We start from the raw sequence: 23,921 nt of genomic DNA, 5'->3' as shown, positions 1-23,921 counted from the left end.
TGGATCAGGGTTTCAAGAGGGATGCTACTGACATTTTGTGTCAGATCGTTCTTTGTTGTGAGAGTCTTGTGCATGGTAGGATGTTTAGCAGCAGCCCTGGCCTCTACCCACCAGATGCTGGTGGCAGCCACCCCAACACACCTGCCCCTTTCCCTGTTACTACAACCTAAAATGGCTCCAGCAGTTGCCAAATGTTTCCTGGGGCAAAATCATTCCTAGTTGAAAACTACTGCCCTAGATCTAGGTAATACCCTATGCTTTATAATCATCAATAACTGTTTCACCTTCTAAAATTTCTATTAGAAACATTCTCAGGGGCACCTGGGTGGCTCAGTCAGTTAAGCGTCTGCCATCGGCTCGGGTCATGATCTCAGGGTCCTGGGATCGAGCCCCGCGTCGGGCTCCCTGCTCGGCAGGGAGTCTGCTTCTCCCTCTCCCTCTGCTCCTCCTCCCCTCACCCCCATTCATACTCTTTCTCACCTCCCCCCCAAATATATACATAAAATCTTAAAAAAAAAAATGAAAAGAGACATTCTTTTCTTTGGTCATCATACACCTTTTTCTGATTCTCTTACTTTAAAGTGAAACTCCCAATCTAACATTCTTTGGTGCTGGAATGAGTTAAGACTTTGGCGACTGTTGGAACAGAATGAATGTATTTTGCATGCAAGAAGGACATGAATTTTATTGACGGGGGGGGGGGGGGGAGAATGTTATGGACTGAATGTGTTCCCTCCCAAATTCATATGTTGAAATTCTAATCCCCAGTGCAATGGCATTAAGAGATGGGGCCTTTTCCCAAAGGAGGTGACTAGGTCTCATGAATGGGATTACTGCTCTCATGAATGGGATTAGTGCCCTTATAAGAGACCCCAGAGAGCTCTCTTGCTCTTTCTGCCATATGAGGACACAGCAAGAAGACAGCCGTCTATAAACAAGGAAGCATGTCCTCACCAAACACTGAGTACACTGGCCCCTTGATCCTGGACTTCCCAGACTCCAAAACTATGAGAAGTACATTTCTGCTGTTCATAAGCCACCTAGTCTATAGTGTTTTGTTAGCAGGCAGAGCAGACTAAGACAATTACTTTAGAGCGGACCCACTCCAACATTCTTTGAGGGCATTAGGATCTCTAATCCATTGACCCTATTGTTTGTTCATTATTCATCACCTCCTCATTTCAATATTGTTTTATCTCAGGGAACAAATAGGGAGGTGCAAGGAGAAGGAGAGAGCCAGGGGGATAGCCAGTTGGTGGAGCAGTCAGAACATACATATTTATTGATTAGGTTCACCATCCTATATGGGCATAGTTCATGGCATCCCAAAACAATCACAACAGTAACATAGAAGATCACTGATCACAGATCACCATAACAAAGATAGGAATAATGGAGGGGCACCTGGGTGGCTCAGTTGGTTAAGTGACTGCCTTCGGCTCAGGTCATGATCTCAGGGTCCTGGGATCAAGCCCCGCATCTGGCTCCCTGCTCCGCGGGAAGCCTGCTTCTCCCTCTCGCACTCCCCCTGCTTGTGTTCCCTCTCTGGCTATGTCTCTCTCTGTCCAATCAAATAACATGTTTAAAAAAAAAAAAAAGATAGGAATAATGGAAAAATTTGAAATATTGTAAGAATTACCAAAATGTGACACAGAAACAAGAAGTGAGCAAATGCTGTTGGAAAAATGGTTCCCATAAATTTGTTCCATGTAGGATTGCCACAAACCTTCAATTTGTAAAAAATGCACTAAATCATAGTGCAATATAATGAGGCATGCCTGTATACTTCTGTCTCCATACAGATATTTCAGAACCAACCCAGAAATATAATAAAATCCTCTCTGTCAACAATTAGGAGGGTACTACAGTATGGTGGATAATGGTATAAGCTTTGGAGCTGGATTGCCTGTGTTTGAATCTAGCCTTGCCACTTCTTAGCAGTGCAACTTTCGGTAAGTCTACTTCTCTAAGACTCAGTTTTTTCATCTGTAAAATGGGGGAAATAATACCAATTGGAGTTGACATGAGGATTAAATGTGTCAATCGACTCGGAGTATTTTAATTGGTACCTAACTCATGATGACTACAATTAATATTAATCACTGCTGTTATTATCATCAATATTACTTAATGATAAACAGTGTAGAAGCAATGAATTTAGGTTTGGGGGTCTCATCTCTTAGGAGGAAGTGAAAATTACAGGATGTTTTTTTAAAGAGGTTATACCTCATTTTTTAAAAAAGATTTATTTACTCATTGGAGAGAGAGGAGTGTGCGAGCAAGTAGGGGGAGGGGTAGAGGAAGAGAATCTTTCAAGCAGACTCCCCACTGAGCATGGAGCCTAGTTGACACAGGGCCATCCCACAACCCATGAGATCAAGACCCAAACCTAAACCAAGAATCAGATGCCCAACTGAGCCACCCAGGCACCCCTAAAATGACAGAATTTTTTTTTTTTTAAGATTCTATCTATTTATTTGACAGAGAGAGAGAGCACAAGCAGGGGCAGTGACAGAGGGAGAGGGAGAAGTAGGTTTCCTGCCGAGCAGGAAGGGATGCAGGGCTCGATCCCAGGACTCCAGGATCATGACCTGAGCCGAAGGCAGACCACCCAACCAACTGAGCCACCCAGGTGCCCCTCAGAATTATTTTTTAAGAAGCATTCTAACAGAGGATTTTCTTAGTAAAAAATTTGAATACATACAAATGACACAATGTTTGAAACACTGCTCTGACATCTAGACGGAAAAAAATTATTTTTATTTGTTTTTGTTTGTTTTTGGTTTTTTAAAGAATATTTTTAAAAGAAACAGAAAGTATAATAGATACCTGATAAGTTGTCACAAAATTGGCATGTGTTCCAGCAAAAATATGTTTGACTTGAAAATCCACAAGGTCTAAAAGAAAGTATAAATCCATGCTTATTGTTTTTAGAAGTAAAAAAATAAATCTTTTGTTATAAACCTTAAACAGCTCTAAAAACATAGTCTTAAAAAAAACCTGATATATTGGGGTGCCTGGGTGGTTCAGTCAGTTAAGTGTCTGACTCTGATTTTAGCTCAGGTCATGATCTCAGGGTCGTGGGATTGAGCCCCACATTGGGCCTCCCAGAAGCATAGAGTCTGTTTGTCCCTCTCCCTCTGCTTACCCCCCAACCCTGTGCTCTTGTGCATGCTCTCTCTCTCTCTAAAATAAATAAAATTTTTAAAACAAAATCTGATATATTACCAAACTAAATTTACTTATTTATTGGCAATTTATATTCTTCTAGATGAATTTTGACTACAAGCACCATAAAAGATTAATTTTGATCAGGTTACATGTTGTATATTCTTAAAATTTAATTTTTCATGCATTTACATAATGAAACCAGGGTGAGGTACTTTAGAAGAGGGTTTTTTTATTTATCTGTTTGTTTGTTTTTTTTATTTGATTTTAAGCAATCTCTACACCCAACATGGGGCTCAAACTCACAACCCTGAGATCAAGAGTCACATGCTCCACCAAGTGATCCTGCCAGGTGCCCCTAGAAGAGGTTTGATTAAATATATAAAAGTGTATCTCTCTGATAGTTCATCGACTTGGGATCTTTTTCGTATTACCCTAATCTTTAGAAAAAAAAAAAACCTCCAGGAATCATTACATAAGAAAAGATGCATATTGTACAGATTAAAAATAACAGTACAAAAAGAACCACAGTTCTATGTACTCTTGTGAAAAGAAGATAAGTAATATTTCTCCTCCAGTGGCATCAATTAAAACAAAATCATAAATTAGTGGGACCACTCATACCATCAGCAGAAATCAGGCAGGTAAAGTCAGTGTTCTCTGTCAGAGCCTCCAGATGAGTTGGGCTGCTTTTGCAACTTGGTCCACGACCGAAAGACACTACCTTTCCAGTGGTGTAGACATATGCAAGGGTATGGTAACTGCAAGAGACAGAATATAATGAAGATCAAAGTACTCACACTTTTTGAGAAAGATGATGTCTCCTAACACAAAATACCAGATTTATCTTATAGTAAGTACTCAGATCCCTTATCATAATGTCAGGGTGACAGGGTACCAAATGATGTGACTAAACAAATGGTAGGAGAATATTAACTTATTACTAACCTTAAAGATAGAATATTATCAGTGGGTCTTTACTATGGTTTCTTCCATTTGTGTTTTTTTGTTTTGTTTTGTTATTTTATTTTATTAATTTATTTGTCAGAGGAAGAGAGAGAGAGAGAGAGAGAGCACAAGGAGGGGAAGCAGTGGGAGAGGGAGAAGCAGGCTTCCCGCAGAGCAGGGAGCCTGATGCAGGGCCCGATGCGGGGCTCGATGCAGGGCTCAATCCCAGGACCCTGGGACCATGACCTGAGCCAAAGGCAGCCGCTTAACCGACTGAGCCACCCAGGTATCCTATACCATTTTGTTCTTTTTTTTTTAAGATTTTTTTATTTTATTTATTTATTCATGAGAGACAGAGACAGAGAGAGAGAGGCAGAGGGAGAAGCAGGCTCCCAAGGAGCAGGGAGCCCGATGCGGAACTCGATCCCAGGACCCTGGGATCATTACCTGAGCTGAAGGCAGACGCTTAACCATCTGAGCCACCCAGGCGCCCTATACCATTTTGTTCTAAATGTAAGCTTTGTTTTTTATGAATTGGGTAGATAATATTCAGTGTCCTCATAATTAGGTTATGCAAAACTCTGAATGCATATGCAAATACATATTATCTTCTATTTGCATGAGAATACTTTAAATCTTGTCTTATCAACTTAAGTAGGCAAACACCACTATTTTTATTTTATTTTATTATTTTTTAAGATTTTATTTATTTACAGGCGCCTGGGTGGCTCAGGTGGTTAAGCGACTGCCTTCGGCTCAGGTCATGATCCTGGAGTCCCAGGATCGAGTCCCACATCGGGCTCCCTGCTCAGCAGGGAGTCTGCTTCTCCCTCTGACCCTCTTCCCTCTCATGTTCTCTATCTCTCATTCTCTCTGTCTCAAATAAATAAATAAAATCTTTAAAAAAAAAGGTTTTATTTATTTATTTGAGAGAGAGAGACAGAGAGCACAAGTAGGCAGAGTGGTAGACAGAGGGAGAGGGAGAAGCAAACTCCCTGCTGAGCAGGGAGCCTGATGTGGGGCTCAATCCCAGGACCCTGAGATCATGACCCGAGCTGAAGGCAGACGCTTAACCTACTGAGCCACCCAGGTGCCCCACCTCTATTTTCATTTTAAACCCTCCTCCCAACCCCCAGCACCTAGTAAGGTGGTCTATACACAGTAGACTTCTAATAAATTCTTATTAAATAAATGAAATGTCTGGAATAAATTAGAAAAAATAGAAAACTTAAACTATATTTGAAAGAAGTAAATTTTCAGAAAGGAAAATGATCTATAAAAGGAGTAGTCACATATTTTGGGTTTTAAGGTTTGATAACATTGCTGAGGAGTCTTTTTTTTTTTTTCTGATGAACAGCCAAGTTTACTGAACCATAGTACAAAGCTCCGGAAGGGGGGACCTGAGAGGGTTGCCCTGAGGAATCATTTCAAGGTAATAAAATATAACACTTTCTACTCACACTAAAAACAAAAAACTAGCCCCTTACCTTCCACAATCTATCTGTGAAACTAGGCCATCAATTCCTTCCATGAGTTGTGGACCTTCCTTCTCAGCAGTGGGGCTGTGTCCCAGCTGTCCATAGCTATTGCCTCCAAACGTGAACACTTTCCCGGTCTGTTTGAAAAAGACAGAATCAGATTAATTTCAGATTTTAAAAAGTAACTAAAAACTTAAAGATTAAGTATCATCAGAGAATTGTATGACAGCACTATGTGAAATATAAGCTCTATATAAAGGGGAGGGGTCTTATATTTATTATTTCTAGTAATAAATGTAAGGGTTAACTCATTAAATGTGAAAAACCGTTGGCATTCATTGTAGAATGAATGGATGGACAAATTAATTGGTTCAAGAGTAACACTAACATTTCAGTAGCTGGTTGCTTTATTTCTTTGTGATCTCTGAAAATAATCTTTTTTCAAAAGATTCTTTTTTAGAGAGAGATAGAGTGCGTGTGAGTGGGGGAGCAGGCGAGGTGTCCTTGGGATTCTCTCTCTACTTCTCCTGCCGCCCCTGCCCCCCGCCCCCCCACTCATGTACATGCACACTCTCTAATAAAAAATAAATAATGCAAATTACTTTAGATATTTAGTTTTTATTCGCTTTTTAGCTTATATGAATGTTTTTTATTTAAATTTAATTAATTAACATATAATGTATTTGTTTCAGAGATAGAGGTCAGTGATTCATTTAGTTTTTATTTTTTTTAAAGGTTTTATTTATTCATTTGCGAGAGAGACAGAGAGAGAACAAGCAGGGGGAGAGGGAGAAGCAGACTCCCCGCCGAGCAGGGAGCCCGATGCGGGACTCGATCCCAGGACCCTCGGACCACGACCTGAGCCGAAGGCAGACGCTCAACCATCTGAGCCACCCAGGCGCCCGATTCATTTAGTTTTTAAATAAACATTTCAACCACACAAATAGTTTTCTTTCTTCTTTTTTTTTTTTTCCACACAAATAGTTTTCAAGTCTATTCCTTATGGCTATGGAGAGAATCCATCCCACTGGAACATACTATTTGGCCAGTACAAGAAGAGGAGGCAAACATTTACAAAGCGGGCTTGTAATTATGCCAAGCAAGAAATGGAACAAAGTAGGTTCTAGTCTATAATTTGGGTTATTGAAACCTGTAAAAGTTACTTGGTTGCTTCTACATTAATTTTCATCTGTATAACTACATTATGAATGAATAATTGCTAAAAGGATTAACTCCTATATTAATCGTTTTTTTAAATTTTTTTTAAGATTTTCTTTTTAAGCAATCTATACACCCAACGTGGGGCTCAAATTTACAACCCCAAGATCAAGAGTTGCATGCTCTACCAAATGAGCCAAACAGGCACCCCGTTAATCTAATTTAGTGGGTATCTAAATATATTTCTTAAAGCTGAAATTAGCTTCTGTTATAAGATCTTGAAAATTTCATGGTTTATACGGGCGCCTGGGTGGCTCAGTCGTTAAAGTGTCTGCCTTCGGCTCAGGTCATGATCCCAGGATCCTGGGATCGAGCCCCACATCAAGCCCCGCAGTGGGCTCCCTGCTCGGTGGGAAGCCTGCTTCTCCCTCTCCCACTCCCCCTGCTTGTGTTCCCTCTCTCGCTGTGTCTCTCTCTCTCTGTCAAATAAATAAATAAAATCTTAACAAAAAAAAATCCTTTAAAAAAAATTTCATGGTTTATATTTGGTTAATTTCTCCTCTTTAGATATTTGTATATTGAATGGATATGTTGAGATACTGATACACATATTGCTTTCAACAACAGTCAGTACATGTACATTGTGGTAACATTTCTCAGGAATTCAAAAAAAAATAGCAAAACATTTTAAATTACCTGGGTAAGCACCGCAGTATGCTCATAACCACAGCTGATATAAATCACACCTAGATTCTTCAGCGCACCAATTGAACGAGGCTTGGAGCTTTGCAGTACTGAAAGAAAGAATCTCTAGAGTATAAGACTCAGATTTCATGAGTTTTCACATCTTTTAATATTTTTATCATCTTATAACTCGTTAACATAATTTTTAAAATGAGCACTCAGAAGTATTATAAACAGAGGGAAGGCCCTGCTTTGGAAAAGAAAGAAAAACAGTCTTTTAGCATCTATCTCTGAAAACTATTTAATCTTCTGGAATGCCTAAGGCTATTCTCCTAGAAAGCTAAGGTTTAAGACCTTTATTCCCAATAATATTGCCATTATGTTATATTCATTTCTGTCACATAGTAGGTGTTCTGCAAGCATGCAATAATAATTGAGAAAATAAGAGGACTTACTTCATGTTGACAGAGTTAAACGAAATGAGATGTAAGTACTGGCTGAGTATCTGTTAGCCAGTACTGTAAGCACTGAACAGAGGAGGGAGGAGGGATAGGGCTCATGGGCTCATGGGGAAGATTTCGCAGTGAGTTTGTTTAAGGATTATCAGACGAACTGGTTGTTTCTCCTGTTAGCATCTTCTGATCCAATGTGCAAGCTTGGCTGCACAACGGAATAATCTGTGGAACCTTTAATAAAGACTGATGCCTGGCTTCCAACCCCAGACATCCTGATTTACTTGGTATGGGGTCTAACTTGGGCGCTGGGATTTTTAAATGCTCTTATGGCAGACAAAATACGGGGCTTCAAAGTTGTCCGTGTCCTTCCTCAGAGGCTGTGGATATGTTAGGTTACTCAGCAAAGAGGAGTTAATGAAGCAGATAGAATTACAGTTGCTAATCTGTTGACCTTAAAATAAGGAGGTTAGGGGCACCTGGGTGGCTCAGTCAGTTAAGTATCTGTCTTTGGCTCAGGTCTTGGTGCCGGGGTCCTTGGATGGAGCCCCAGGTCGGGCTCCTTGCTCAGCGGGGAGTCTTCTTCTCCCTCTCACTCTACCCCTCCCCCACTGCTTGTGCTCCTTCACGCTTGCTCTCTCTCAAATAAATAAAATCTTAAAAAAAATAAAAAATAAAATAAAATAAGGAGGTTAGCCTGGATTATCTGGGTGGGCCCAATGTAATTACAAAGGTTCTTTAACAGAAGAATCACTGTCAGAGTAATGTGACCTGAGGAAGACTTCACCAGCCATTGCTGGCTTTGAAGAAGGGGGCTATGAGTCAAGGAATCAGGTGGACTCTAAAAGGGGGAAAAGACAAGAAAATGGTGCAATGCCCATCCCCATCCCCTACCTGGCTGCCCTGAAGCCTCCAGAAAGGAACACAACCCTACTGATACCTTGATTTTAGCCCCGTGAGAACTGAATCAAACTTCTGACCACCAGAACTGTAAGATAATAAATTTATGTTGTTTTATTTTTTTTTAAAGATTTTATTTATTTATTAGAGAGCGAGCAAGAGAGAAACAGCATGAGAGGGGAGAAGGTCAGAGGGAGAAGCAGGCTCCCCGCTGAGCCGGGAGCCCGATGTGGGACTCGATCCCAGGACCCCGGGATCATGACCTGAGCCGAAGGCAGTCGCTTAACCAGCTGAGCCACCCAGGTGCCCAAATTTATGTTGTTTTAAGTCACAAGTTTGTGGTAATATATTATAGTGGCAATCAAAAATTAAGATGGCTCCCCAGGTGATTCTAATGTGTCACAAAGTTTGGGAATCACTGCTCTAATCGTCGAGAATCCTCTTTGCAGAGTTGGTCTTCCAACTGGAGAGAAAGAATGATTTACTGCAAGAAGAAGACTATCTCGTTACCTGGGACATTATTCTTTTGGAGGGCCAGCTGCCCTGCATTGTTGTTTCCCCAGCCAAATGAAGCCCCAGAGAGAGAGAGGGCGAAGCTGTGGGCCCCGCCTGCAGCCACCTGAGCGAGGGGGATGCCGTCCAGGGACCTCACCCTCTGCGGGCTGGCTTGGGAGGGGAGCTTCTTCCCCAGGCCCAGCTGCCCATGGCTGTTACTTCCCCATGAAAACAGCTGGCCATCTATAAAAATAAAGCAGAGAAATTGAGAATTACAAACACATTGGAACACCAAATTCAAGTAGAAACTACCACCCTCATTTTAAAAATCATTAATAACTAAAATAGGGATAAAGGAGGTTAGAGTATTCTGACTAAAAGCAAGGAGGATGGTCAAGAACACCTTCAAAAGTCCCTTCCAACAACATCCACTCCTCTTCTCCCTCCAGTTAAGGGCAACTCTGTTCTTCCAGCTGCTCAGACCAGAAATCTTGGAGTCATCCTTGACTCCCTTCTTTCTCTTACACCCTTCAGCCTAGCAAATCCTGAAGTCTCTATCTTTAAAATATGTCTGGGATCTGACCACTTCTCACCTCTCCACTGTTACCACCTTAGCCACCAAGCCACCATCATTTTTCTCCTGGAAGTTTACAATAGCCCCTCACTGGGCTCCCAGAGTCCATCTTTGTCTGTTTTCCAAAGAGCAGCCAGAGTGTTCTTTTAAAAAAAATGAGTCAGACTGAACCCTTTAGGAATTTGCTATCTTACTCAATAAAAGGCCAATTCTCACCAACGCTCACAAGCCCCAGGTCACCAGGATTCTCCATGACACGTCTCAGAACTTATCTCCCCCTTGTTCAGACCTTTCCAGGGACCCTGCTGTTCCTAAGCATACTGCTGAGCATGCTGCTACCTCATTAATGGCCTTTGCATCTAGATCATACCTCTGGACCATGGCCTTAGCATTATGTCCCCCTTCCTCCCTTCTTTTGGTCTCTGCGCACCTTATAACAGTTTCCCTAACATCCTTTATAAAAGAGAAAGATTCCTTTCCTCCACTCAAGTACTTGATCCCATCCCCTTACCTGGCCTTACTTTTCTTCATACCCTTACCTCTGTTATATGACATAATTATTTGTCTATGTATTTAAGGCTCACTTCCCCTACACACCCCCCAGAATATAAGCTCCATGAAAACTGAATCTTAGGTTTGTTCACTGCTTTATCTTCTTTGCTGGAAACATAGGCACTTAAAAAATATTTGTGGAATGACTCTATGGGAGTAAAACACCATCAACATTTTATGTTGAATTTGACCAGAGATGGATAATTTACATGAGGTCAAAAATCAAGATCTTTTTTTTTAAAGATTTTATTTATTCATTTGAGAGAGCGAGAATGAGAGATAGAGAGCACGAGAGGGAAGAGGGTCAGAGGGAGAAGCAGACTCCCTGATGAGCAGGGAGCCTGATGCGGGACTCGATCCCGGGACTTCAGGATCATGACCCAAGCCGAAGGCAGTCGCCTAACCAACTGAGCCACCCAGGCGCCCCAAAATCAAGATCTTCTAATGCTTCATTGTTTACCCAGAAAAATGCTAACATAGCTCAGATTTTTATGTTTATTATAACTGATTTTTCTTTTTTAACTCTTCTAAAGTTATTTCTACCACTGAAAAGTATTTCTGGGGCATCTGGGTGGCTCAGATGTTTAAGCGCCTGCCTTGGGCTCAGGTCTTGGGATCGAGCCTAGCATCGGGCTCCCTGTTCGGCAGGGAGCCTGCTTCTCCCTCTCCTTCTACTACTCCCCCTGCTTGTGCTCTCTCGCTCTCTCTGTCAAATAAATAAATAAAATCTTTAAAAAAAAAAAAGTATTTCTGAGGGCCCATTGCACAATGTCAAACTCATATGAAGGTCTATGAGAACTCACAGTTCACCATAGCAAATGTACTGGGTATCTGGGCTCCATACAACCTTCAGTCCAGACCAATATAAAGACAAATCAATACCCTGGGGAAATAATTCAAGCTATTTCAATAATTAAGAAGAAGGAAAGCAAGAAAGGAAGAAAGACTATATTTCTTGTACCCCGGCCATTTGCTATAGATTGTACAGGATATATTGTGTTCCTTCTTTCACTGAATCTTCTAAACACCCCATAAGTACTCCTACTGATGAGAAAATCATCAGGTGAAATAACTTGCCCTACATCAAATCTCTGGAAATGGTAGGACGGAATTACACGATAACCACAGGATTATGCTATGGTCTCATGGCCTGCGTGGTACAGCGGTTGAGTGCTTAGGGTTGGCATGTAAACAGGTATAGGTTCAAATCTCACTTCTATTTCTTAGTGTGTGACCTTAGGCAAATCACGGAAAGTCTCTGAGCCCAAATTTCCTCATTTCTAAAATGAGGATACAAATAATGCGCAGCTTCTGTGTTTAAGTGATTTCATGAGATTACAGGCGTAAGGCATCTCACATGGTAGCTGGTGCACAGAAGGCAACCAGGAAATGTCCGGAGTCCCTGTGGCACAGCTGCCATTATGCATATGACATCACCTGGGGGCCATGCAAATGTTACGTGTCCCTGGAAGGCACTCACAATATGCCAAACCAAAATATGCCACTCTGGCATAAGGATTATTTTGTTTTTTCGGTTTTTTTTAAAGATTTATTTATTTGACAGAGAGAGACACAGCGAGAGAGGGAACACAAGCAGGGGGCGTGGGAGAGGGAGAAGCAGGCTTCCCGCGGAACAGGGAGCCCGATGTGGGGCTTGATCCCAGGACCCTGGGATCATGACCTGAGCCAAAGGCAGACGCTTAACGACTGAGCCACCCAGGTGCCCCAAGGATTATTTTGAGCTAAGGGCAACTGAGAATCCACAAGTGTGGGAAAAGTTCTCTGCCCTCCTCTTACCCACCCAAAAGCAAGGTATATATTTCCCTTTGTGAAGGTGTCCTCTTCTCTTGCACCCGGGATGCGGCAGTGACTCATCACCAGAGACGGAGAGTCTGCCTCAACATGAGTCTTCACAGATAACCTCCCCTTTTTTTAAAATTTTATTTTATTATGTTATGTTATCACCATACCTCACAGATAATCCTTAATAAAATAACTCTTATCCTCCATTAGTTTCTCCCATGTATTTCCAAGTCCCATGTATTTCCCTACAATCGATCATCCTGCAAAGCCCAAATCTTTCCCTCATTAAAATGGCTCATAGCCCCCAAGTCTAAACACTTCTTGAGTTTCACTTCTTTTCTGTAAACTTCCATGCACTAAAATATTAATAAAACTGGTGTGCTTTTTCTCTTATCAATCTGTCTTTTGTCACTTAAATTTGCAGACTCCCAGGTACTGAACCAAAGAGGATAGGAGAAAAGTTTTTCTTCTGCAACACTCTCCATTCAAGCATTTTGATTGATGCTGGACAAAGGATGGGGATGTTAGTAGAAGAAATGTAAAGTCATAACTTTGATATCTTGACTTTTCTTTCTTTGACCTAAGTAAAAAAGACAAATAGACCTTAGTCTATCTGAATTTGCTGGTACATACAACCACTCAGCATAAAGGGCAAAGTTCCAGATAAAACTGTTATTAAATTCTGAGTCAGATCAGGTCATGTGAACAGAGATGACCCTTTATGGCATTGATATGAATTAGGCACTACTTAGACTATAATAAGAACAAAGAAAATAGGGGAAAAAATGAAGAACAATACAGCTTATGAAATCTAAAGAGTTAAAAAAAACTTTTAAATGCATTAAAATGAGCCCCAGTGCATTAAAAATCAACAGGCATCATTCATATTCAAAAAAATCACTTTGTAATTACACTTAGAAGATCCAAGAACCCTTTTTTTACCTTCTGATAATGCCAGGGAGTGGTAGTGTCCACAAGAAACTTGTATAATTTTTATATCAGTCAGAGTTTTTATCTTCCTGTAATAAAAATGATACAAAATCTATTAATCCTTCTTTAGAGTGGCTCACCAAGTGAACTACAGATATTAAAACAATCCCAGGTAATACATTTGGTTTAGGGAAATAACTCTCTCTTCCTTTCTTTTCTTTTCTTTTTAAACTGGGCTATTTTAATGTTTTTTACAATAGAATAAATAGTTCTCTGGATGACTGCAGATATGTAAGGCTGTTTGGTAGTATTCAGAAACACCACAGTAATGGTGATTTTCCTGATTGGCATGGAATCTTCAGTAATTTTAAGGAGTTACTTGTCTGAAACTGCTGTCAGACCAAGTCTGCATTTATGCATCCATCATTTTCAGGATTGTTGGTAACCTGGGCATATTTTCCCCAGAAATAACTTTATTTTCTTATTTTTCTGTAGTACCCTTATTCCAAAGCCCTCAAACTATTTTTTTTTTTTAAAGATTTTATTTATTTATTTGAGAGACAGAGAGAATGAGAGAGAAAGCACATGAGACAGGGGGAGGGTCAGAGGGAGAAGCAGACTCCCTGGTGAGCAGGGAGCCTGATGCGGGACTCGATCCCGGGACTCGATCCCGGGACTCCAGGATCATGACCTGAGCCGAAGGCAGTCGCTTAACCAACTGAGCCACTCAGGCGCCCCACCCTCAAACTATTTTTAACTTGATGTCAACATGTATAAAGGTACAGAGCAGAATACAAATCCAAATCCAGTTATAATACAAAAGTGATTTTTATTAGACATTTAATGCAGTATATAATGTACTAACTTTTATTCTATACTTATTGACTTAAAAGAAAAATTTCTTCATGCACATATGACACAGGGCTTTAGAATTTATAGGACACTGTTATTTATATCACCTGATTTAAGCCCTATGCGATAAAGAAATCATTAGGTTGAATCCTATTAAATTGCCATTTTCGTAGATCAAAAACATAACTATCAGCAATTTCATATGGTTGAACCTAGTAGAATTCAGAGTTCTGGTTTGCTCTAGGGAATCACATTATAGTTATCATGTTGTAGGACTAGACTCAAACCTTCATCTTTTCATTCCAAGTTCAATACTTGTCCCCCAAAGCCACAGCACTCTCTTACACAATTAAAAACCAGAAGACGTAACAAAGAGTAACTTCCAAGTATTAAAAATCATGCTTTTAAACATGAGGGGCGCCTGGGTGGCTCAGTCGTTAAGCTTCTGCCTTCGGCTCAGGTCATGATCCCAGAGTCCTGGGATCGAGCCCCGCATCGGGCTCCCTGCTCTGCAGGAAGCCTGCTTGCTTCTCCCTCTCACACTCCCCCTGCTTGTGTTCCCTCTCTCGCTGTCTCTGTCTCTGTCAAATGATAAATAAAATCTTTAAAAAAAAAAATTCTTAAACATGTAATTCATGAACACACAATTCAGACTGCTTGTCATATCATTTGTCCTAGGAAGCTGTATGTGAGGAAATGACTCCCCCCCACCACCCCGCGTCTTACTACATAAACTATTAGGATCCAGTGGCTTAAGACAGACCAAAAGGTTATGTTGGGAGGAAAACTCTTCCTTTTCCCGTATGGATCCAGTCGATACGGGACATGCAAATTAACTGACAATAGACAGATTAACAGGAGAAAAAATAAGGCTTATTTACATGTACAGAGGGGAGCTCCCAGTAAAGGAAAATTTGTGGAATCCCCTTAAATATATCAACCTAGCAAAATGGAGGGGATTTAGGACTTCAGTAGGAGAGTATGGAAGTTTCCATAGGGTTTTTTGATGTTGACTGGGCAGTCTGTCTTCACAGCAACTGAATTCATAGGAAACTCCCTTCAAGCTGTTAATGGCAGCTGTTTTTTTCAAGGAGACTTGGCTTTAGTCCAAAATGAAGTTCTTTTTTTTTTTTTTTTTAAAGATTCTATTTATTTAATTGACAGAGCGAGAGACACACACACAGCGAGAACAGGAACACAAGCAGTGGGAGCGGGAGAGGGGGAAGTAGGCCTCCCGCTGAGCAGGAAGCCCAATGTGGGGCTCAATCCCAGGACCCCGGGATCATGACCTGAGCCGAAGGCAGTCGCCCAACGGACTGAGCCACCCAGGCGCTTTCTGTATCTTTTATTTAATGTTTTTATTTTAAAATAATATTTATTGGGGCACCTGGGTGGCTCAGTCGGTTAAGCATCTGCCTTCGGCTCAGGTCATGATCCCAGGGTCCTGGGATGGAGCCCCCACATCGGGCTCCCTGCTCGGCGGGAAGCCTGCTTCTCCCTCTCTCACTCCCCCTGCTTGTGGTCCCTCTCTCGCTGTGTCTCTCTCTGTCAAATAAATAAAAAAATCTTTAAAAATAATAATAAAATAAAATATTTATTTTATTTTATTGATATTTTATGTGTATTTTATATTTTATATATTTTATATTTATATATTTTTATATTTATTCATTTACCACAGTTATTTCCAATACATAAGATTTATTTAGATCAAAGGGTCACATGTTCTCATTTCACCCTGCCTTTCTCCTTCATAGGACCCTAATTGAGTAACAATTGATGTTAGAAGTTTTTTCCTGTCTCATTCTCTTACTACACTATAATCACTGGGGCTAGGGACTGTGTTTATCACAGTCATCTTTGTACCCTGACATCTTGCATAATGCCAAGCACATGAAACTGAAAAATACTGGATAAATGAATGAATGAATGGAACTATACTTACCTAGGTATAAGATTTATTTCCTTAAATTCTCCAACTCCCAGCTGCCCTTCAGAACCAGCCCCCCATGCAAAGACCCTTCCTTTGTAACAGACAGCAAGAGAGTGTTCCTTTCCACAGCTCACAAGATCAACGCGTAGAGTTTCCAATGCGTGAATCGGTTCTTCAGGAAGAAAAACAAAACAAAACACCTCAGAAGATTATTAATTGAACAACAAGTTTAAGACAACAAGTTTACTTTCTTCAAAAAGAAGGGACACTCAGATTTCTCATCTTTTCCAATGGACTTTTCAAATCAAGTCCTGACATCCACACTGCAGGTGTGAAGGAAAGCAGCTCGATGTGTGTTCCACTGTCTATATGGGAATGTGGTTGCCATTCCAAAGGATGAGTTTCGTGGAAGAGGGGAACTTGTAGAGACTATGATGTTTGGCCTATGATTTCTCTATGATGATGGTAACAAAACCAAGGGAGACAGAGAGCAGATGGAATGGCCTCCACTCTACCCTTCTGACTTCCCAGCCCTGAACAGTGAGAATAGCCAATCCCTTATCTGGAGGAAATGGGCAGGGAGCCTTCCCCATGAATGTGAGAGGCAGAAGCCAGGTCCTCTCACAAAGAAGAATGCAGTAACATGCCTCTAATGGCCAAAGGCACCCACAAATGAAAACCTGATCATTATAGCATGATCCCTAAAAGTCAATTTAAACTGTTTTCCCAAAGTGTTTATCTCTGAATTATTAGAGGTTTTGAGCTAAATATATCACTACTAGTAAAGTTTTTGCTAACACTTCAGTTTTCTTTTTTTAAACCTTTGTGATCTTATCCTTTTCAATAATTTATTTTCAAACTATGGGATAATAAAAAACGCCCCAAGAATTCATACACTCATGAAGGTAGAGACTGGTATCACCTTCCTGGAGAACAATCTGGCATCAAGTATCACGTTGCCCCTCATCTCCACCTAAAGTGGATCAGGATATGCCACCCCAAAATATGCCACTTTGGCAGAATGATTATTTTGTGCCAAAGGCAACTGAAAATCAAAAGATGCAGGAAGAGTTCTCTGCCTTCCCTTTAGTCACCTAAAAGTAGGGCATAAATTTCCCTTGTAAAGGTATTCTCTCCCATACCAGAAAGATAAGAGGAACTCTTATCACTGGAGTTGCCACTGAGATGAGCCTACATAGACAACCCTCACCAAAATAACCCTCATCTTCCATTAGTCTCCCCCATATATTTCCAAGTCACTTCCCCACAACCGATCATCCTTCAAAGGCCAAACTCCCTTTTCTTTGCTAAGATGCAATATAAGTCCCTGAGTTTAACCACTTTTGAGTTTCCCCCTTTTTTTCCTGTGAACTGCTGTGCACATAAAATATTAATAAAATTGTATACTTTTTTGGTTAATCTTTGTCCGCTTAGTTTGCAGACCTTCAGAACAAGAGCTAACAGGATAGAGGAGAAATTTTTCCTCCCAGACACAACTCTTGGTATTTATTCTAAGTAAGTAATCAGAAATTTGGTCAAATAATGGCAATCACAGTATTATTTATAAAAGTCCCTAATGAGGAAAAAACCTAATGTTTTAGGTTTTTTTTTAGAAGAAGCATTAACTTGTATTGTCAAAGCCTGGAATGTTTTGCAACAATTTAAAATGTATTTTCAAAAAAAATACATAATTAAAGGGCAATATGTTCATGATATTATGTTTCATAAGAGCGCAATTTATAGAGCTGTATAAATACCGCGTACACAAAACTATATAATGACATGCTTTTATAAAAGTAAATATATAATAGAACAAAAAAGCAAATACATCAAAATATTATAGTTGTCTTTGGGTATTGGAATTATAGGCAATTTATTTCCCTGTGTTTCTATAATAATCAGTAATGGTAAAAATGGTATTATACTTTTAATTTTAGGGGAAAAAAAGATGCTCTGCGGTATTTCTGAGAGTTAGAGATGTCCCACCCATAAACCACGTTTGGAAGGTCACTATTCCAGATAGATTCGCACTGGCAGGGATTGGTCTAGAAAGGCTTAGTGGGAGGGACCATGTCTCTTCAAAAGAGCGCTGTCCCGTTACGTTCCGCTCTCAGTTTCGCTTTTAAACTGAAGTGGAAACCGAAACAAACTGCGCTTCTGGAAAACGAAACTGACGAAGTTGCGCCCACGCACAGAGCATCGTTTCGCCGTATCCTGGGGCCCTGCGGACCTGGGGCTCCCAGCACCCGCATCTACCTGGCCCCCCGCCCCGCGCCTTTGTCCCGCACTCACTTGGCTGCTCCTCGCTCTGCACGCCCCTCCGCCCCAGCTGGCCCTGGCTGTTGTCCCCGCACGAGTGCACCTCGCCGTTGCTCAGCAGCAGCAGCGAGTGGCGCTCCCCGGAGGCCGCCTGTCGCAGCTCGACGCCATCCCGGCCCGTCCGCCTCCGGTGCAGAGGTCTTCGGGAGCTGGTGCCCCAGTAGAGGTACATCCCGTTCCCGCGCCCCGCCGCCTGCGCCTGGTCTGTCCGCGCCGCGCGTAAGGGCTCTTAAAGGCTAATGACCGCTGTGTGCTGATTCGCAGAAACCGGGAAGCTGGGTGGACCAGCCCGGCTCTGATCTCACACTGGAGGCCAACTCCCCTCACCCCAACTCCGCCCTGGCACCCTTAGTCATCCTGACGTCCCGGCCAATGGCTTTTGGGACTCAAACGTGAGCACCCAGTGCTGAGGAGCAGAGAGGGACTCCAGAGGAAGAGCTCCTGCATTTACTTGGATACTAGCTAAGCAAATTCATGAGCCTTGTGACTTTGGGCAAGTTACCTAACGAAGCTGTGTCTCAGCTACCACATCTGTGAAACGTGGACGGTAATGCAGCAAATCTAACCTTAGAGTAAGTTAACAGAATATGCCAGAATGATGCCTGGAGTACTTAGAGTGCTTAATAAAATCATCTGAGTGCCTACCCTTTTTTTCTAGGCTGTTTTTGGCAGTGGAAATGCAAAATCCTCTTGGGACTAACATTCTCCTATTTGTAAAGAGGTAAATATTTAGTATAATGTCAAGTGGCAACTCAAAGAAAAATAACAGTAAAGTAATAGATGGTTGGGGCAAAGGAAACTTTTGGGTTTTTTTTTTAAGATTTTATTTATTTGAGAGAGAAAGTGAGAGAGAGAGAGAGAACACAATGAGGGGACAAGGGCAGAGGGAGAGAGAGAAGCAGGCTCCCTGCTGAGTACGAAGCCCCAGGTGGGGCTGGATCCCAGGACCCCAAGATCATGACCTGAGCAGAAGGCAGAGGGTTAACCGACTGAGCCACCCAGGTGGCCCAGGAACTTGTGTTTTTTGATAAGATTTCAGGGAACACTTCTTGGATGAAGTGACATTTGAGCAGAGCGTCCAGGGGACATGAAAAATGAGGGAATGTGTCATGCTCATATCTAGAGGCTGAGGGTGAAGGAGAGCAGTTGGAAGCTTTTGAACAGAGAAGCGACATGATCTGACTTCAGATCATGTCCAACGACTGAGCCACCCAGGCGCCCCAAGAATTCAATGTTCTAATGATTCCATGTCTCTGTATCTCTTCACCCTGTCTCTTGCTCTGAGGGTTTCATCTTCTAGCTCCACACAGTGTACTCCAGAGTTCCAGAATCTCCTTAGAGGTAGCAAGAGAGTTATGACATCTCTAAGCTTTACACCCAGCTCTCAGCTTCACAGTCTTGGAGAATCTGGTGTTTAGTTGTGATGCTCTCACATGTCCACTGCATGTCCAGCCCTCTGGTTGTTCACAAATGGACAAGACAATTAGGATAGCCCGTAGAAGTCAGTAGGAGAAAAAACTGACCTACCTGTCAGAACGGCTAAAATTAACAAGACAAGAAACAAGATGTTGGCGAGGATGTGGAGAAAGGGGAACCCTCTTGCACTGTTGGTGGGAATGCAAGCTGGGGCGCACACTCTGGAAAACAGTATGGAGGTTCCTCAAAAAATTAAAAATAGAGCTACCCGGGCACCTGGGTGGCTCAGTTGGTTAAGCGACTGCCTTCGGCTCAGGTCATGGTCCTGGAGTCCTGGGATCGAGTCCCGCATCAGGCTCCCTGCTCAGCAGGGAGTCTGCTTCTCCCTCTGACCCTTCCTCCTCTCATGTGCTCTCTCTCTCTCATTCTCTCTCTCAAATGAATAAAATCTTAAAAAAAAAATAGAGCTACCCTATGATCCAGCAATTATACTAATAGGTATTTACTCAAAAGATACTAATTCAGAGGGATACATGCACCCCAATGTTTATAGCAGCATTATCAACAATTGCCAAATTATGGGAGAAGCCTAAGTATCCACTGACTGACAAATGGATAAGGAAGATGCGCGCGCACACACACACACATGCACACACACACGCACACACACAGGAATATTACTCAGCCATAAAAAAGAATGAAATCTTGACATTTGCACAACATGGATGGAGCTAGAGAGTATTATGCTAAGTGAAATTTAGCAGAGAAAGAAGAATTATGCTAAGTGAAATTGTCAAAGAAAGACAAATACCGCATGATTTCACTTATATATAGAATTTAAGAAACAAAACAAGCAAAGGGAAAAAGAGAGAGAGGCAAACCAAGAAACAGATTCTTAACTATAGAGAGCAAACTGATGGTTACCAGAGGGGAGGGGGGAATGTGTTAGATGGGTGATGGGGATTAAGTAGTGTGCTTGCTTTGATGAGCAGTGGGTGATGTATGGAAGTGAATCACTATATTGTACACCTGAAACTAATATTACACTGCATGTTAATAACTGGAATTTAAATAAAATTTAGAAACAAAACCCAAAAACAAACCAAAAAAGCTGACCTATCCAAACCCTGATGTTTCAGTTTCCTTACAGGTACGAAATTGTAGTTTTGATTTTTAACTCTAGAAGGCAGTATTAGCCAACTTGATTTCTTTAATGGTAGCAACCATCATAATTGGCTGACTTATCGTTGACATCTTTATAGGTAGTCTTACAATTATTCACAAGGATTTTAATGATTTTCTTTCCCATGCTCATTGAAAGATATTGGTATTTAAATTACTTAGAAAGGGCGCCTGGGTGGCTCAGTCGTTAAGCGTCTGCCTCCGGCTCAGGGCATGATCCCAGGGTCCTGGGATCAAGCCCCACATTGGGCTCCCTGCTCAGCGGGAAGCCTGCTTCTCCCTTTTCTACTCCCCCTGCTTGTGTTCCTGCTCTTGCTGTCTCTGTCTCTGTCAAATAAATAAATAAATAAATAAATAAATAAATAAATAAATAAATGAAATCTTTTAAAAAATAAAATAAAATAAATTACTTAGAAAAAATAAAATGCTATACTCACATGTTATCCTATTATTACTATAATTGTCATTCTAACACATTGCATTGTTAACACTGTAGCGTTCTCAGAGCACCAGAACATAGCCCTGAATTGGGAAGAAAGAGGAAAAGTGCCTCTAATCCTAGAAATAGTTGCCACTCGGGGCACCTGGGTGGCTCAGTCGTTAAGCTTAAGCGTCGTCTGCCTTCGGCTCAGGTCATGATCCCAGGGTCCTGGGATCGAGCCCCGCATCGCACTCCCTGCTCTGCGGGAAGCCTGATTCTCCCTCTCCCACTCCCCCTGCTTGTGTTCCCTCGCTCGCTGTGTCTCTCTCTGTCAAAAAAAATCTTTAAAAAAAAAGGGTTGCCACTCAAGCCAGGGGCTTCAAAACATGTTACCCAATAACAAGGGTTATTGGGACTGTCCAAGAATTGTATTTGTTTTTGTTTTTTTAATTTTATTTATTTATTTGAGAGAGACAGAGCAGGAGGGGGGGAGGAGCAGAGGGAGAGGGAGAAGCCAACTCCCCACTGAGCAGGGAGCCCGCCATGGGGTTTAATCCCAGGACCCCGAGATCACGACCCGAGCTGAAGGCTGGCGCTTAACTAATTGAGCCACCCAGGTATCCCACCAAGGATTGTATTTGAAACATAGTTTAACTTAACTTGTTAACCTTTGTGAACTAGTGCAGCTTTACCTGTAAATTAGGATTAGCTTCATCTGCATATAATAAAGCGGCCAAATAATAATGGTTTAAATACAGAATGATGGTTGAAATACAAATTTGTTTCTCTCACACACAAGAAGCCCTGAGGTGAGCTGTCAAGGGCTCATGTGACAGCTCCATTATTTTTCAGGAACTCAGGCACCTTCTATCTGCTTCCTTAGAGAACGTAATTTCTACCTCATGTTCCAAGATGACTGCTGGAATTCTGTCACAGCTGTATTCTAAGCAGCTTGGAAGGAGAAATGAGGTGGCTTCCCTAAATCCCATACATTTCTGCATGCATCTGATTAACCAAAACTTCTTCATACGGCTATAGTAGTGGCAGAAGCTGCTAGAAAATGTAGTTTTTAGCTGAACACCTTATAACTCCAGATAAAAATGGCGTTCAGTTACCAAGGAAGAAGGAGAGAAGAGAGTTGGTAGCAACAGTCTCTCCACAAGTAGCAAGGAATTGGAGACATTTGGTGCAAACATACGTGGCAGGCAGTACACACTTCATGGGTGAGTGGCCAGTGATGTTGGCCACTCAGGGCTCTGCTCTCAGAAGGCCCTGAGCTTAGTTTAATACTCCGCTGTCATTACCTTGAAATTCTTAACAACTTTATGTTTGAATTTGTGTTTCATGAGTGAAATCTGGTGGAACACTGGAGTGTGCATGTGAGCAGAGGAGATGTGTGCAATAGGTCTGCTATTCCTTGCTAACCTATTTGTATATAGTGTTTGAGATGCACTATGAACACAGAATTCCACTGGGTTCACAATGTGTGGGAGTTCGAGGAGACCCAAAGCTAGTATAAGGTAAGCAGGTTGCATCTACAAACAAGTAAGCAAGGGGCGCCTGGGTGGCTCAGTTGGTTAGGCGACTGCCTTCGGCTCAGGTCATGATCCTGGAGTCCCGGGATCGAGTCCCGCATCGGGCTCCCTGCTCATCAGGGAGTCTGCTTCTCCCTCTGACCCTCTTCCCTCTTGTGCTCTCTATCTCTCATTCTCTCTCTCTCAAATAAATGAATAAAATCTTTAAAAAAAAAAAAAGTAATCAAGGACACTGACGGCTCCTAGAGGCCACACTTGCTGTTCAAACCAGAATTTGGGCTTTCAACACAGAAAGAAGGCAACTGCATTCTAAGAAACACAAACAAGCAAGAAACCCTATCACACTCTTTCTTACTCCCCTTACTTCTCAGTATTAGCCAACCACTATGCTGAAAATAATGACACAGAAAGAATAGGAAATACAGGGCAACTCATAATTTCTTTTCTTTTCAGTCCTTCCTTATTATGAGGCTGAAATTAGAGATTGGTAGAATATACAGATACCGAGAAGTGGAATAAAATGATTGAGCTAGTTTTGTTCAGTGTTTCCTCAGTTCTGATAAAGATGAAATACACGTGCATACAAGAGCTATAAAATATGAACCGCGTAATTTTGATGATTTTGTATTCGAATTAAATGCTAACATTTGCAGGGTACCTGGCTGGCTCTGTCGGTGGGGCAGGCAACTCTTGATCTCAGGGTTGTGAGTTCCAGCCCCACGTTGGATGTACAGATTACTTAGAAATAAAATCTTTTTTTTTTTTTAAGATTTTATTTATTTATTTGAGAGAGAGAGAATGAGAGAGAGAGAGCACGAGAGGGAAGAGGGTCAGAGGGAGAAGCAGACTCCCCGCCGAGCAGGGAGCCCGATGCGGGACTCGATCCCGGGACTCCAGGATCATGACCTGAGCCGAAGGCAGTCGCTTTACCAACTGAGCCACCCAGGCGCCCTAAAATCTTTTTTTTATTTAAAGATTTTATTTATTTGAGAGAGAGAATGAGAGAGAGAGAGCATGAGAGGGGGGAGGGTCAGAGGGAGAAGCAGACTCCCTGCCGAGCAGGAAGCCCGATGCGGGACTCGATCCCGGGACTCCAGGATCATGACCTGAGCCGAAGGCAG

The 23,921-nt window shown here is 41.8% G+C and overlaps 1 protein-coding gene and 1 long non-coding RNA gene across 4 annotated transcripts in view; one reads left to right on the top strand and one right to left on the bottom strand.

Moving 5' to 3' along the window:
- Positions 1 to 18,526, bottom strand: part of HERC6 (HECT and RLD domain containing E3 ubiquitin protein ligase family member 6) — a 59,110-nt gene extending 40,584 nt beyond the window's left edge. For both annotated transcript variants that reach the window (XM_025873415.2, XM_025873416.2), the window contains exons 1-8: positions 18,220 to 18,526; positions 15,940 to 16,099; positions 13,155 to 13,231; positions 9,299 to 9,526; positions 7,449 to 7,546; positions 5,604 to 5,731; positions 3,793 to 3,929; positions 2,830 to 2,897 (exon numbers count right to left, since the gene is read on the bottom strand). In XM_025873415.2, the coding sequence (XP_025729200.1) occupies positions 2,830 to 2,897; positions 3,793 to 3,929; positions 5,604 to 5,731; positions 7,449 to 7,546; positions 9,299 to 9,526; positions 13,155 to 13,231; positions 15,940 to 16,099; positions 18,220 to 18,418 (1,095 nt within the window). In that variant the 5' untranslated portion in view covers positions 18,419 to 18,526. The remainder of the gene's footprint in view (positions 1 to 2,829; positions 2,898 to 3,792; positions 3,930 to 5,603; positions 5,732 to 7,448; positions 7,547 to 9,298; positions 9,527 to 13,154; positions 13,232 to 15,939; positions 16,100 to 18,219) is intronic.
- LOC112825400 (uncharacterized) lies at positions 18,275 to 22,025 on the top strand. 2 transcript variants are annotated; one of them, XR_003208682.2, is made up of 3 exons: positions 18,275 to 18,412; positions 18,511 to 18,818; positions 18,905 to 22,025. It is a non-coding gene; the product is annotated as an uncharacterized lncRNA (long non-coding RNA). The 2 variants fall into 2 exon arrangements; XR_012377974.1 differs by lacking the exon at positions 18,905 to 22,025 and having other exon boundaries at positions 18,511 to 18,890.
- Positions 22,026 to 23,921: the final 1,896 nt, after the last annotated feature.

The sequence above is a fragment of the Callorhinus ursinus genome, unplaced genomic scaffold, assembly GCF_003265705.2.
Source record: "Callorhinus ursinus isolate GAN/ISIS: 27379988/994484 unplaced genomic scaffold, GSC_fseal_2.0 scaffold4, whole genome shotgun sequence".
NCBI lineage: Eukaryota > Metazoa > Chordata > Mammalia > Carnivora > Otariidae > Callorhinus > Callorhinus ursinus.
This window is presented reverse-complemented; position numbering and strand designations above follow the sequence as displayed.